The 15,787-nt window shown below is 40.5% G+C and overlaps 4 protein-coding genes and 1 non-coding gene across 7 annotated transcripts; 4 read left to right on the top strand and 1 right to left on the bottom strand.

Moving 5' to 3' along the window:
* The first annotated feature begins 520 nt into the window (after positions 1-520).
* On the top strand, positions 521-3,939 carry asb13a.1 (ankyrin repeat and SOCS box containing 13a, tandem duplicate 1). Of its 2 annotated transcripts, XM_008316037.3 has the most exons (6): positions 528-795; positions 1,481-1,668; positions 1,875-2,031; positions 2,421-2,555; positions 2,626-2,817; positions 2,920-3,939. In XM_008316037.3, the coding sequence occupies exons 1-6, from the start codon at positions 753-755 to the stop codon at positions 3,075-3,077; spliced, it is 873 nt and encodes a 290-aa protein (XP_008314259.1). In that variant the 5' UTR covers positions 528-752; the 3' UTR covers positions 3,078-3,939. The 2 variants fall into 2 exon arrangements, with proteins under 2 accessions (XP_016889816.1, XP_008314259.1); XM_017034327.2 differs by having other exon boundaries at positions 521-795; positions 2,626-3,939.
* A 1,032-nt stretch (positions 3,940-4,971) lies between these two features.
* LOC103382993 (beta-2-microglobulin-like) lies at positions 4,972-7,412 on the top strand. The gene is made up of 3 exons (XM_008315981.2): positions 4,972-5,159; positions 6,184-6,459; positions 6,844-7,412. Exons 1-3 carry the CDS (start codon positions 5,096-5,098, stop codon positions 6,855-6,857), a joined length of 354 nt encoding a protein of 117 aa, XP_008314203.2. The 5' UTR covers positions 4,972-5,095; the 3' UTR covers positions 6,858-7,412.
* A 785-nt stretch (positions 7,413-8,197) lies between these two features.
* Positions 8,198-9,901, top strand: LOC107988050 (beta-2-microglobulin). The gene is made up of 3 exons (XM_017034328.2): positions 8,198-8,450; positions 8,984-9,265; positions 9,510-9,901. The coding sequence occupies exons 1-3, from the start codon at positions 8,390-8,392 to the stop codon at positions 9,521-9,523; spliced, it is 357 nt and encodes a 118-aa protein (XP_016889817.1). The 5' UTR covers positions 8,198-8,389; the 3' UTR covers positions 9,524-9,901.
* Positions 9,902-12,684: 2,783 nt separating this feature from the next.
* trnal-uag (transfer RNA leucine (anticodon UAG)) lies at positions 12,685-12,766 on the bottom strand. Its single transcript has one exon. It is a non-coding gene; the product is annotated as a tRNA-Leu (tRNA).
* Positions 12,767-12,919: 153 nt separating this feature from the next.
* On the top strand, positions 12,920-15,037 carry b2m (beta-2-microglobulin). 2 transcript variants are annotated; one of them, XM_025057134.1, is made up of 3 exons: positions 12,920-13,187; positions 14,120-14,401; positions 14,646-15,037. In XM_025057134.1, the coding sequence occupies exons 1-3, from the start codon at positions 12,935-12,937 to the stop codon at positions 14,657-14,659; spliced, it is 549 nt and encodes a 182-aa protein (XP_024912902.1). In that variant the 5' UTR covers positions 12,920-12,934; the 3' UTR covers positions 14,660-15,037.
* Positions 15,038-15,787: the final 750 nt, after the last annotated feature.

Raw genomic sequence — 15,787 nt, 5'->3', positions numbered from 1 at the left:
CATGTTTGGGCCCCCCCCCCCCGCCCCACCACAGATGACATCACTGGAGTCCGGTCCTCCCAGGCCCAGAGGAACTGGTCCAGAATCGACTACCTGAACCGGTGTTTGACACTGATTATAACACAGACGTGGACATGTATTAGTTATGTCATGCAAAACAAAGGCAACCAAGAGCATTTACTGCAAATTAGCCACAGGGTTGACTGGTATTTGCTTAAGAAGGACCAAATGTGTACTGCAGCAGTATTGAATTGATGGGAGTTCCTGTAAACAAACATTTTTGAACAACTGTTTAAAATCCTCTTGGGCTCAGATGATTTCTGTACTGCAAAGAATAAAGACACAATACGATTTTTGTCAAAAACAAATGCTGTTTTATTGCCTTCTTTCCTGGAGTATATTTATTTTAATTGAGTCAAAACTATGGTCAGTTTTGATTTGAACGTAATACATGACCAATCAGAGCAACTGCAGGTTGACACGTGTGTGTGCTTCAAGCCTGTGGTATTTTATTTAGAAAATGTATATTTGTAAAGGTTTTTAGTAACTGCGGTTCCATTTCTTCTCTAAAAAACATTTAAATATAAACAATGTTTAAAAATTTAAATCCACACATTGGGAGAGTGTGTGTGTAAAAGGGATCTGCTGTGAAGAGCCTCATTTTACGTCACTTCTGCCTTTATAGTGTGGTGCTCTGTTGTCATGCTCCGACAGCGCCCTCTGCTGTGGGACCTGTGTAAGGGCAGTCCAACATGGAGGTGACGGCGGCTCGCCGCTCGTTTCTGTGCGACATTGGTGAGTCAGCAAACCGTCACCGTCGGCTTTCTGCTCACCTATAAATGCATGTAACCGTGTAAAATCATATTAAATATGTACATAAATATATAGATGTTTAAAATATATGTTTATTAGAAAAGTGCAGTAAACATGAATATATATGTTTAGATAGATATGTTTAGAATATAGATGTTTAGAATATATGTTTATTAGAAAAGTGCAGTATTTGTACAGCCGCTGTCGTGACAGAAACTTAGAGGATTTTAATGACAGATTATAAAATACTTTTCATGTATTTCACAGCAGCATTTAGAGCCAGCTTGACTTTTCAGAATTTCTGAACAGACTGACGTCACTGTGGTGATTTTAAGTTTACTTTTATACAATAGAAAAATAATTTCAGCTAAATTTTAACATGTAATTGTATTTAAATTTATTAATCACTCAATAATATCATAAGTCCCATTAATCCTAAAAGGTCAGCATTCTACTTTTGTGCTGAATGGCTCGGGTCAGTGTCAGGAGTTTTTATTTAGGATGACCCAAGTGTCTCAGGTGATTCTTAAAAGTTCGGTTCCTTTAACTCTAATAACGTTCTCTTCCAGCGTGCACGAAAGTTCCTTCATTACATTATACTCACACTGTGTATTATTTATTCACACACGTGTATTTATGAGTGTGCTCTACATGTGCTCAACCTAAGGTATGTGGGCAGATCGGACGGTGCTGCACGAGGCGGCGTCCCAGGGCAGAGCACTGCAGCTGAAGGAGCTGATAGAGAGCGGAGCCTCGGTCAACACGGTGACAGTGGACAACATCACTCCGCTGCACGAGGCCTGCATCAAAGGTCACCAGATATGTGCCAGGATGCTGCTGGAGGCAGGAGCACAGGTGAGATGAACCTTCAGCACCTGGTACCAGGACCAGGACCAGGACCAGGACAAAGTTTAAAAAGGATTTTGCCTCAGGGTTTTTGTTACTCTTTTAGGATGAAAGAAGATTAAATAAAACATACATGACGTCGCCACCTGCTGGTTTCAGTTGTTCTGGTTCCGTACGGTTGATGTGAAGGACTTTTGTGGTGTGCGTTTCTCCAGGTGGACGTTCGGACCGTCCACGGCAGCACCCCCCTCTGTCATGCCTGTGCCTCGGGCAGCCTGGAGTGTGCTGAGCTGCTGCTGCAGCACGGTGCCACGGTGAACCCCTCCCTCACGGCTCTGACCGCCTCACCTCTCCACGAGGCCTGCATACAGGGTAAGACGTGTGTGGATCTCAGCCGTGTGGGAAAACGTCCATACGCCGATGTATATTTAGTTTATATTTAGGTACGTGATGCTGTATCGATAATCTATCGTATTGTAGTGATTTATTTATTGACAGTTAACATGTAAAATATTCATGGCGTTGGTTCATTTTTGTGTTGCATTTAAACATCCGACCACTAGTTGACTGTACATGGACTTCTTCTTTCTGTTTTCCTACAAATAATCTGCTAAAAAAAACCCATATATATATACGTCAGGCCTGTTGTATCGCAGTATATCGCAACGTATCTTATTGTTGCCTCCGTATCGCAATACTTATCGTATCGCCAGATTCTTGCCGATACAACAGCCCTACTTGGGATTTTACTCCCTCCAAAGGGAACGTCAGTCTGGTGAAGCTGATGATCAGCAGTGGTGCTAAACTGGAGGCTTACGACATCTACTTCGGTCCGCCCCTCCACATCGCCTGTGCCAAAGGACACACGGACTGTGTCAGAGTGCTGCTCAGAGCAGGTACAGTCCACACTCTGGGATCCTGGAGAAATATTAAGACCACAAATGACATCGTTTACACTTCCTGCAGGTGCCAACGTGAACTCCGTCAAGTTCCACGAGACGGCGCTGCACCACGCGGCGCGCGTCCACGCCGAGGACTTGATCAGGCTGCTGGTGGACTTTGGGGCAAACGTGTACGCCCGTGACAACATGGGGAGCAAACCTGTGGACTACACCCAGGCGTCATCCCCCTCCCACCACTGTCTCAGGTCCTACCAAAGTAAAAGACCGAGTCCGAGTCCAAATGACAAACCAGAGGCTGTGTCGGGGTGTGACTCTGTCGTAGCTTCCTCTCCCTCTCTCTCTCTCTCTCTCTCTCCAGGTAACCCTCTGAGCCTGCAGCAGCTGTGCAGGATCACTGTGAGGAGGTCGTTGGGCACCAGTGCCTCAGAGGTCATCGGTCAAATGGACATTTCCCCTCGTATTCGCAGCTACCTCCAACACTGTGACCGTTCCGTGTCACTGCAGAGGGAAACATGAGTGGGATTCAAAACGACTGCACAAGAAGCTGCTATTTGATTGGTTGCAATGTTTTCAATTGTTTATAATGGTTTGATGAAGCTTGGACTGATTTCACATAAAATAGGTTTAAACTGGGTTTTTAAAGTACAGGTTTTTCTTATGTGAATCAAAAATACACTTTTTTTTCAACCCCAAAAAACCCACATAAACATTATCACAAAGACATGACAACAACAACAACAAAAACACACATTGACATTGTAATGATCATTTGACTTTTTAAATTTAAAAATGAACTAAATCTGTGTCAATCTTCTATGAAGACGACACAGATTGATCCAGGAAAAACAGGCCTTTACAAACTGTCAAACTCCGTCATTTACGCTGTAATAGTTTCGTTTTACTGAAGAAAAAATGATGTATTTTCTGGCTGCTCATCTGTGGTGGCGGTATCTGAGGGCTTTTATTCTGAAGGGAAAGTCAGTTCCGTTTCCGACTGCTTTGTGCTGCTGAGTTTCAGCACTACGAATGAGGGCAGTTCACGTTCCGCTGCAGACATAAACTACATTTTGGCGGTTTGTTTTGTCGTTTCCGCTTTGCCCGGACTTCCCCGGACACGACCCCCGCATTTTTCCTCGTTTCGCGCCTTCCCCGTTGTTTGGGCGCCCCCTGTGGGAGGTTTGCCTCAAACTTTGAAACCCGCTGTTCAAAACATTTAAAACGTTAGTCAGATTGATAAACAAATGTGATTCTTGGTTGTGGCATTTCCTCTCTTTTCTCGCCGTTTGTTTATATGAAGTTAAGTTTTAATGGTAGGAATTTGGAAACAGGAAATTACCCTTATATTTTTTTATAAACAATAAAAGGGGCACAGACAAAATGCCAGTTCTCTGTCTGTTATATTCCAGGTGTTATACTTTAGAAAAAAAGGACTGGATGATTTACCTAAACCAACAAAATGGCAAAATACGGGTGATGTCAAAATGGTTTTCAGTCAGATTCATTTTCATGGCGCAGGTGTGAGAAAGACTTTTGATATATTTAATTTTTTATTTGTATAAAGTGCATTCTGATAAGAAGGTGGACATTGATCGCGGCCTGTAATTTGGTGTTTGTAAAAACACCAGGCTGGTGGAAACCCCCCTCCTCCCTCCACACCCTCAGAGTCTGGGTTTAGTTTCTGTTTTGTCCTTATTTTTTTAATGAAGACAGAGAGAGACCAGCCCAGAAATATGTCTCCAGCCTCCATTAACCACCTCCCTCCTCGTCACCGCCCTCTCTGTTTGTGAACACAGTATGATTTGCTGATTCATTTTTATTTCCTGTATTATTTGGACCTTCTTTAAAATAATTCACATGTTTTAGAACAAACATTTCTTACTGTTTTGAACTAAATTATAACACATACACATATACTGTATATATATACACACACACACTATATATATATATAGTGTGTGTGTATATATTTATATGTATATATATATATATATATAGTGTGTGTGTATACTGTATATGTTGTAAATACAAATTAAAGATTTAAATGATAAAACAGTAACTAGTTCTTCAGGCCACACCATATGAACAAGAATATTGTTTTCTTTCAAATTTGAAAATGTATCTTGTTTTCTCGTTGTTTCCATTCTGTTTTTGTAAATGAAAAAGAAAACGGGTAAAAAGTACAAATATAATGGAGTAGATTATACAAAGTCACAAATAATGGCGCGGTTGAAGGAAACACACACACGAACAACACAAGGCTAAAGGCTAAAACCACAGAACTCCCGGTCTTCAGCGGGTCCCAAACCTGGTTCACAAGGCTCTACCTAGTAACGTGGTGATGGTAATTAATGATTGGCTGCTGAAATTCGAGGTAGGCGTGGGCCAATGGGAGGTCGGTTTACTTTATGAGTTTGTCTCTAACCATTTTCATTTCAGTTTTGCTCGGTGTTAATCGAGGACAGGTTCATCTTCTTCACATACAATCTGAGAAGTGTATTTTACAACGAACTGTTGATAGAAAGACTGCGTCGAACATGAAGCTGTTTCTATGTCTAACAGCACTGGCGGCTCTTTACTGCGCAGTGGAGTCCAGATACAGTGAGTATGAGTTTGTTTTGTTCACCTTTGACAAACACTTTAACCGTTTTTACTTTAAAAAAAATACCAGGGGACGGGCGGTGACGATAGAGTCACCAGAACATTATTCAATGCTCCAAATAAAACACAACAAAATGATTGCGGTGTATTTATCTATGTTTACTCACTTTATTCGACCAGAGTTGTAAAAGATCCAGTTTAAAATGTAATTTTAATAGATCGAACACAATCGAGCATGTTTTTGTTTTTTTGTGTGTTGTTTCATGTTTGTCTTAATAATCTCAAATTATTGGAAACACTTTCGATTTACAGTAAATCCTCCTGGCAACAGCGACCTCTGCTGTCGTCGCTTGGGCATGAATGCAAAGGCAAAAACACGTACTATAGAGCAGTGAAGTGTATCAAAGTATATGTGTATAATAATGTATTAAAGTTATAATTTTGGTGACACCATGTGGAAGAATATAAAATAAATTTTAATTTAAAAAAAATAAGGCACTACTGCAGCACTGATATAAATGATAATCTGATAATAAGGTTTTCCTGTGATTGCAAGTATTTAAACCACATTCAAATAGGCTTAGAGAATAATAATGATATTGATATTATTATTAGTATAAGTATTATAATTATTATCATTTTTATCATTATTTAGACCTAGAAAATGTTTAGCCTCAGTGAAACGTTGTCAGCTGCTTATTTGATAAAGTCAGTTTTATCAAATGTCTGAAACTGTTTTCTGGCTCATTTAAATTATTTTACTTTTCTGTGTTTTGTAAATCTTGTATTTGTCTTGCTGCAATCTATTTGTCTTGCTTTCGTTTTACGTTACAGTTTCAGTTTTGTGCCAGTTGTGTTTGTTTGTTTGTTTTTTCGCCTACGACTTCACCTGTTCCTTATCCATTGTACAGCTTTTGATCCATGTTTATTAATTGTTAATTTCTTAATAGGTTTTAGTCATTGAAGTTAAAGTGATTTCATGTCCTTTAGAATGACTTTATTTTTCCTGTTGTGTTGCCTTCAGGTCCTCCCAAAGTGCAGGTGTACAGCACCAAACCAGGACTGTTTGGAGATGATAACATTCTGCTATGCCACGTGAGCGACTTCCACCCTCCCGACATCACCATCCAGCTGATGCGGAACGCAGCCGAGCTGACCCCCGCCAATCAGACAGACCTGGCCTTCAAACAGAACTGGCACTTCCACCTGACCAGGAGTGTGAAGTTCAAGCCCCAGGAAGGGGAGGAGTACAGATGCGTAGTCAAGCATGGCAGCGATTCGGCCAAATCCTATTTGTGGGGTAAGTGTTTGGAAGGACGCAGTTAATCAGAGTAAAGTAACAGTAAGATAAACGCAGCGAAAAAATCATGAGCAGTATGAAAAATATATCCAAAAAAAGAAGGTAGTATCGGATATTGAAAGTATATACAGCAGCTTAAACTTATATAACTCCAAAAATATAAAACAGTTAAAACAATATATAATACACGACGTCCAGAGAAGATTTGTCCGACTTTTCCTTTTCCTGGTGATTCATGGTTCAGATGACATCACTGTACTTGAAGATACCAAGTATCAAACTGCTATAGATGTTGTAGTACATGAACGCCTCATCCAGTATTTTATCTTACTGTTAGTAAAACAACTGTTATAAAACGTTTTGGTTTTTTTTTGTCTTTTACAGATCCAAACGTGTAGGATGTGTGAAGAGCTCCACCTGGTGATATAACTACGCTACTGCACCACCATTGAATATCACAAAATGGAGTCTCAAAAAAGCCAGGAGGGCTTCATTTAAATCAACTTTCATCAATCAACATGATAACAGACTCATCTGATTTTTTTTTTTTTGTTTTGTTTTGTTCTTACTGTACTTTTCCACCTAAACAGCAATATCAGTACAACATTCTGGGGAAGGTTAATACACAGAGTAACAGTCTCTGTGTTGGGCAGTTCAAATCAGCTTTTCATATTTGATCGTCTTTGTGAGCTGCCTTTAAGGTTTTTGACATTTGGTTCCTACATAAATTGAGCTTTAAATTTGCTAATTTTGCTGAACTTACCAACACAGTGCTCTAGGGGCAGTGGTGACCTGGGGGTTAAGGAAGCAGGCTTGTGTCTATGCTGGTGTGCACAGAGCAGAGTGTGGTCGAGGGCAGTGCTTCAATTATTTATGTATGTTGTTGACTTTCCTTTTAAAATAAATGTCAAAAAATTAAGTGTTTATTCTTCCCAATAAATGACTTAAATCCAGTCAGAATGTGTCTGTCTTTGTTTGTTTTAACAGTGAACTCATTAAGATTTAAGTGTCAATGTAAAAACCTTAAGGTAATCCAAAATGAACAATAAGAAAACATGGAGGAAAGTAAACAGTCTGTTAAGTGTTTTTTAAGGTGGTTTGACATCAACTCCTTCACTCTGTCGACTTTTCTATTTTACACCAAACACCTGTTTATTAAACTTGTGGAGTAAAAAAAAGCAGTTTTCGTCGGTTGGTGCTTTATTTAAGGAATAATTTCTATTGAAACGAATAAAAAACAATAAAGCTCAGTTTTATCCTCGGAGGATGTCGATGAAAACAAGTTTTCAAATCTCAGCCCCGTACGGAGGACGGAGGTTTGCAAACTGCGCCACAAATGTGCAAACCTGTCTGTGTGTATTCGACCTAGCAACAATTTACGCGCGTTTATTATTGGTGGAAAAAACAAAGACGTCATATCCGCCGGATTTGTCAGTTTAAGTGAAAGCTGAAAAACAAACAAAAGTGTTGTTTGCTTTAATTTATTTATGGATATAAAAGTCATTCTACAGCTGTAAAGGTAAGTCGATAAAGAATATTTAGAATATTTAACAATTTACTACTGTGTAAACCATTTCATATATTTTGACGGTTTTAGAGCTGCCCAGGTTTTCATAGTGTCACAACAAAGGGAATGTTTTTTAAAGTAAAAATTATCGTAACGGAACAGTTACAAAAGTTTTTTAAATAAATAAATATGAATAAATACAGACAGCAGCACTTCAAGCGTTGTCACTGCGCGTTCATGGAGCTCAGAGGGAGCGCGCGTGCACGCAGACTTGTAGGGCGCATGTGTGGGGCTTGTTATTTCCTTGTGTTCGAATCGCTTTAGTTTCGATTTAGACCCGAGTGAATTTTGTGTCGTTTTTGTTGTATAACAAATATATCAGACACACATTTTCTTCAGTAAAGTTCACCGGAAGGACAAGACATGAAGGGAGTTGTTTGGCTCGTGTTCGTCGTTCTGCCGTGTACTTTAAAGGCCGAAGACAGTAAGTGAAATCATTGTGTGTTATGACGTCGTCACAGTCGAGTTCGACATTTCACAAATACATTACACATCAACCACGAACGTTCACGTTCAATCCTTGTTTGCGTTGATTTTAGTTCAGTGGTGCAAAAAAATAGAATTAACCAACAGACGTCAGTTAGATTAGTTTCACTGTTGAGCCGTTGACGTCAATCTAGATAAAGAAATAATAAAGAAAAACCTATCGATGAATGTATGTCTTTATGTTGTTGTATCGATTCATCTGATTATAACTGATACTTAATTTGGCTGGGATTTTTTTCTTTCTTCAAAACATGTTTTGAAGAAGTTTGACAAGCTATTGTTGTTCCGCCACCTGCTGGACATCAAAATGTCTCGTTTCGCTACTACTGTAAATGCATGGAAAACACAACATATCCAAAATGAAATGCTGTAAATGCATGGAAAACACAACATATAAAGATGGAAATTAAAGGTTTTTTAGATGAGCCCTGACAGCAGACCGTGAACCACCTGTTTGTGTTTTTTCCACAGATGTAACAGTGGCACCTATGGTACAGCTGTACAGCAAGACCATCGGACTGTACAACAAGCCCAACACCCTGATCTGTCACGCGAAAGACTTCTACCCTCCGGAGATTTCCATCGAGTTGCTCAAGAACAACGAGGTGATATCTGAAGCCAAACATTCAGAGATGGCGTTCACAGATAAGTGGTTGTACCGCGTCACCAGGTTCACGGACTTCACCCCAAAGAGTGGAGACAAATACAGCTGCAGAGTGACCCACCAGGGACGGGAGAGGACGCACAAATGGGGTGAGGGTCTCTCTCTAGTTCTTTTCTCACATAAATATATATTTTCAGTTGGGATCACAGTACACAGGTTCCTGCGTCTGTGTATTGTTGTGTATCATTGTGTATTATTGTGTATTACTGTTTCCGAGGTGTGTGCAGCACAGATTATCTCCAGAGAACCGTTGGACTAATGTCTTGACTTTGTTGTGTGAAGTTCATCCTCAGATTATAATCCATGGTTTACGGTGTTTTTACCTCTCAACAGAACCAGATGTTTAAACCCAAGGCGGAGCCCAGGTCCAGGTCCAGGCCGAGGTCCAGGTCCAGCTCAGACGACGTCCTCGTCTCTTCTGTGATCTTCCCTGGATTTAATGAACCGTCAACGTGTAAAAACATTTTAAAACACCCTTTAATTCAGCTGTGTTTTTTGGCTCCAGTTAGAGTAACTTTTTAAAGTAGATGCGAACAGAAGGTTGGGGTTTTTAATTCAAAGTATTTCAGATGATAAATGTCCTGAATAATGATCACAGCATTTGATTCAATGTACAGTAAGGAAAGCAAGTACTTTGCTGTCCACACTGAATGCCAAAGAAATCAAGAAATAAAAATAACAGAATATACACAGGAATAAAATAACAAAATATACACATGAATCAACAGAAGGCTTTTCAGTATTTACAGTGTGCAGTAGTTAATACTTGTGGATGTGCAAATTTGGCATGTGCAAAAGTAATGTTATTGTCCATTCCCGTTAAGTAGTTTGATGGCAGAAGGATGTTTTACATTTCAGACTCCTGTATCTCCGTCCTGAAGGGAGGAGAGTGAACAGTCCATGTTAGGGGTGGGTTGTTGTCCTAGCACCATGTCTCCAGTGTGTCCACCTCCCTCCTGTAAGCTGCTTCGTCACTGCCAGTGATACGACCTATCACTGCAGTGTCGTCTGCAAATTTCAGGATGATGTTGTCCTTGTGGGAGCCCACACAGTCGTGGGTGAACAGGGTGTAGAGGATGGGACTGAGGACACACCCCTGAGGTGTGCCGATGTTGGTGATGATGCTGGCTGAAGTCCTGTTTCCTATCCTGACAGACTGAGGCCTGCCAGTCAGAAAGTCTTACTGTTTCCGAGGTGTGTGCAGCACAGATTATCTCCAGAGAACCGTTGGACTAATGTCTTGACTTTGTTGTGTGAAGTTCATCCTCAGATTATAATCCATGGTTTACGGTGTTTTTACCTCTCAACAGAACCAGATGTTTAAACCCAAGGCGGAGCCCAGGTCCAGGTCCAGGCCGAGGTCCAGGTCCAGCTCAGACGACGTCCTCGTCTCTTCTGTGATCTTCCCTGGATTTAATGAACCGTCAACGTGTAAAAACATTTTAAAACACCCTTTAATTCAGCTGTGTTTTTTGGCTCCAGTTAGAGTAACTTTTTAAAGTAGATGCGAACAGAAGGTTGGGGTTTTTAATTCAAAGTATTTCAGATGATAAATGTCCTGAATAATGATCACAGCATTTGATTCAATGTACAGTAAGGAAAGCAAGTACTTTGCTGTCCACACTGAATGCCAAAGAAATCAAGAAATAAAAATAACAGAATATACACAGGAATAAAATAACAAAATATACACATGAATCAACAGAAGGCTTTTCAGTATTTACAGTGTGCAGTAGTTAATACTTGTGGATGTGCAAATTTGGCATGTGCAAAAGTAATGTTATTGTCCATTCCCGTTAAGTAGTTTGATGGCAGAAGGATGTTTTACATTTCAGACTCCTGTATCTCCGTCCTGAAGGGAGGAGAGTGAACAGTCCATGTTAGGGGTGGGTTGTTGTCCTAGCACCATGTCTCCAGTGTGTCCACCTCCCTCCTGTAAGCTGCTGCGTCACTGCCAGTGATACGACCTATCACTGCAGTGTCGTCTGCAAATTTCAGGATGATGTTGTCCTTGTGGGAGGCCACACAGTCGTGGGTGAACAGGGTGTAGAGGATGGGACTGAGGACACACCCCTGAGGGGGGCCGATGTTGGTGATGATGCTGGCTGAAGTCCTGGTTCCTATCCTGACAGACTGAGGCCTGCCAGTCAGAAAGTCAGACAGTTTGTGTGGGAGTTTGTGAACCTGCATCAAACACCCATGAATGATCAGTTTTTATTGTTGGTGCGAAACATGTTTTTAATTTAATCACAAAAATGTTTGTCCTTATTCTGAAGGTAATTAAAATAAAATGAAAGTCTGAACTTAAAGGAACAACAGGAGGCGCCGTGTGAGGCGGTGCATTTGTCTGACAGACGCAGAGTTGTGGATCGATTAGTCATTTATATAGTAGGTCTCCCTGTTAGCAGCACAGCTCTCTGTAGGTGGATGAAAAGAAAAACTGTAGTGTAAAGTGCTTTGAATGGTCATCAGGACTGGATTATTTTTCCCAGGTCATAAGACAAGCTAACAGGCTAACAGAACTTAGAGCCCAATATTAAGACAAAACTGTTTATCTGACAACTATAAATTTTGTGTTTTTTGTTTTCGTGGCTTCTGTGAGAAATTTTGTGTATAAACATTTATTATTTTTAATTGCAGGTAATGAAAATAGCATGTACCCACACTTTCAAGATTGACAAGGCTGTACGAGACCTGGGTTACTGCCCGAAAACCTACCACCTTTCAGACACAGTGGAAGAATACCTGAAAACCCGACCACCTCGATCCAAATTATCTGTTTTTAACCTGACTCAGCTGCCCTTACATTTCCTCCTGATGATGATAATGATGGCCCTGGGCCTGGTTCTACTGATGATGACCAGTTTATTCTTCCAGAGCTAGAGTCCAGGCAAAAATGGAGAGATTTTGGCTGTAAGGATGTCACATGGCAGTTAATTGTATAAATCATTGTTATAATTGCTTTGGTGATTTATTTCTGTTCACAAAGTTAAATAAGATAAGCAAATAATAAATTCTACCTTTTTCGAATTGTACAGTTTTAAAATTGAAAGTTGTAACTTAAACCTATTTGATTAAAATACACATGCAACATATTGTATCAGTTGATTTCAGTGAAGGCAGATACCTAACTGTATTATTTCAAAACTGATTGGTTGAACTCAAAATTATTGTTTTGTGGCTGATCTTTTTTTTCCTTTTAACATTGGTATGGTTATTTTGTACACTTTTAGAAATAAAATAATGTTCATGCTTTTACCAAACAAACGATTATTTGCCTGTGGCGCTGAAATCCTAAATGAGTAAACAGAGACTGTCTTCGTTCATGCACACATTTGACCACAGAGAGGCGCTCTTGCACTGCCGAGGCTTTGTCTGAAAAGTTTGCACTAGGAGTAAAGTATATTTTGTGTATTGGGATCGTGGTGGTGAAAAATAAAACGTCTGTGTAAATAATTGTGACGGTTTTTGTGAGAGGAGAACACCTGGTAAGAAAACATAAACATCTTGGCAGCGGTGGGATTCGAACCCACGCCATCGAAATGACTGGAGCCTAAATCCAGCGCCTTAGACCACTCGGCCACGCTACCACGTGGGATTGTATTTGTCACGTGACTACAAATTATTTTATGAAAACACATTTACTACTTCACTAAGTCTTGTGTTTTCTTTGCTTCATCTAAAACTATATGATTACACGTGACATGTAAAAGGCACATAAATGTCGGCGTCATCTGAGCTCAAAGTGTGGAAAATATATGTCACTTCACTTTCAGGTTCAAACCTGCCCCTCCTCCCCCTTCACCCCCCTGTCTTTGCCCCAGTTCTGCCGGTGCAGGGTAATAAAAGCATGTGATCGCGGTGTGAGATTGAACTCAGGTGTTTCTGTGCAGGAGGGAAAGTTGTCCTTGTCCTGGGAGCAGCGTCTCATCATCATCAAGGGCGTGGCCAAGGCGTTCATCACCTCCACACCGCCCCGTCCTGCTCCGTCATCTGTGGCAACATCTCCAGGTCTGAGTCAGTGCTGGACCACGGTCCGTCTCTCCTCGTCTGGAGTTCCGGCTGTGGGACAAACGGAATGTTTTTTTTAAAGTAAAAATGATCGTAACGGAACAGTTACAAACGTTTTTTTATAAATAAATATTAATAAATACAGACAGCAGCACTTCAAGCGTTGTCACTGCGCGTTCATGGAGCTCAGCGGGAGCGCGCGTGCACGCAGACTTGTGGGGCTTGTTATTTCCTTGTGTTCGAATCGCTTTAGTTTCGATTTAGACCCGAGTGAATTTTGTGTCGTTTTTGTTGTATAACAAATATATCAGACACACATTTTCTTCAGTAAAGTTCGCCGGAAGGACAAGACATGAAGGGAGTTGTTTGGCTCGTGTTCGTCGTTCTGCCGTGTACTTTAAAGGCCGAAGACAGTAAGTGAAATCATTGTGTGTTATGACGTCGTCACAGTCGAGTTCGACATTTTACAAATACATTACACATCAACCACGAACGTTCATGTTCCTGAAAAATAAATTAGACTTTTAGTGAATCCTTGTTTGCGTTGATTTTAGTTCAGTGGTGCAAAAAAATAGAATTAACCAACAGACGTCAGTTAGATTAGTTTCACTGTTGAGCCGTTGACGTCAATCTAGATAAAGAAATAATAAAGAAAAACCTATCGATGAATGTATGTCTTTATGTTGTTGTATCGATTCATCTGATTATAACTGATACTTAATTTGGCTGGGATTTTTTTCTTTCTTCAAAACATGTTTTGAAGAAGTTTGACAAGCTATTGTTGTTCCGCCACCTGCTGGACATCAATATGTCTCGTTTCGCTACTACTGTAAATGCATGGAAAACACAACATATAAAGATGGAAATTAAAGGTTTTTTTAGATGAGCCCTGACAGCAGACCGTGAACCACCTGTTTGTGTTTTTTCCACAGATGTAACAGTGGCACCTATGGTACAGCTGTACAGCAAGACCATCGGACTGTACAACAAGCCCAACACCCTGATCTGTCACGCGAAAGACTTCTACCCTCCGGAGATTTCCATCGAGTTGCTCAAGAACAACGAGGTGATATCTGAAGCCAAACATTCAGAGATGGCGTTCACAGATAAGTGGTTGTACCGCGTCACCAGGTTCACGGACTTCACCCCAAAGAGTGGAGACAAATACAGCTGCAGAGTGACCCACCAGGGACGGGAGAGGACGCACAAATGGGGTGAGGGTCTCTCTCTAGTTCTTTTCTCACATAAATATATATTTTCAGTTGGGATCACAGTACACAGGTTCCTGCGTCTGTGTATTGTTGTGTATCATTGTGTATTATTGTGTATTACTGTTTCCGAGGTGTGTGCAGCACAGATTATCTCCAGAGAACCGTTGGACTAATGTCTTGACTTTGTTGTGTGAAGTTCATCCTCAGATTATAATCCATGGTTTACGGTGTTTTTACCTCTCAACAGAACCAGATGTTTAAACCCAAGGCGGAGCCCAGGTCCAGGTCCAGGCCGAGGTCCAGGTCCAGCTCAGACGACGTCCTCGTCTCTTCTGTGATCTTCCCTGGATTTAATGAACCGTCAACGTGTAAAAACATTTTAAAACACCCTTTAATTCAGCTGTGTTTTTTGGCTCCAGTTAGAGTAACTTTTTAAAGTAGATGCGAACAGAAGGTTGGGGTTTTTAATTCAAAGTATTTCAGATGATAAATGTCCTGAATAATGATCACAGCATTTGATTCAATGTACAGTAAGGAAAGCAAGTACTTTGCTGTCCACACTGAATGCCAAAGAAATCAAGAAATAAAAATAACAGAATATACACAGGAATAAAATAACAAAATATACACATGAATCAACAGAAGGCTTTTCAGTATTTACAGTGTGCAGTAGTTAATACTTGTGGATGTGCAAATTTGGCATGTGCAAAAGTAATGTTATTGTCCATTCCCGTTAAGTAGTTTGATGGCAGAAGGATGTTTTACATTTCAGACTCCTGTATCTCCGTCCTGAAGGGAGGAGAGTGAACAGTCCATGTTAGGGGTGGGTTGTTGTCCTAGCACCATGTCTCCAGTGTGTCCACCTCCCTCCTGTAAGCTGCTTCGTCACTGCCAGTGATACGACCTATCACTGCAGTGTCGTCTGCAAATTTCAGGATGATGTTGTCCTTGTGGGAGCCCACACAGTCGTGGGTGAACAGGGTGTAGAGGATGGGACTGAGGACACACCCCTGAGGTGTGCCGATGTTGGTGATGATGCTGGCTGAAGTCCTGTTTCCTATCCTGACAGACTGAGGCCTGCCAGTCAGAAAGTCCAAAGTTAAATAAGATAAGCAAATAATAAATTCTACCTTTTTCGAATTGTACAGTTTTAAAATTGAAAGTTGTAACTTAAACCTATTTGATTAAAATACACATGCAACATATTGTATCAGTTGATTTCAGTGAAGGCAGATACCTAACTGTATTATTTCAAAACTGATTGGTTGAACTCAAAATTATTGTTTTGTGGCTGATCTTTTTTTTCCTTTTAACATTGGTATGGTTATTTTGTACACTTTTAGAAATAAAATAATGTTCATGCTTTTACCAAACAAACGATTATTTGCC

Source organism: Cynoglossus semilaevis, chromosome 8 (assembly GCF_000523025.1).
Source record: "Cynoglossus semilaevis isolate Cse_v1.0 chromosome 8, Cse_v1.0, whole genome shotgun sequence".
NCBI classification, from domain to species: Eukaryota; Metazoa; Chordata; class Actinopteri; order Pleuronectiformes; family Cynoglossidae; genus Cynoglossus; species Cynoglossus semilaevis.
The sequence above is the reverse complement of the archived record's forward strand: the minus strand, read 5'-3'. Positions and strand labels throughout refer to the sequence as shown.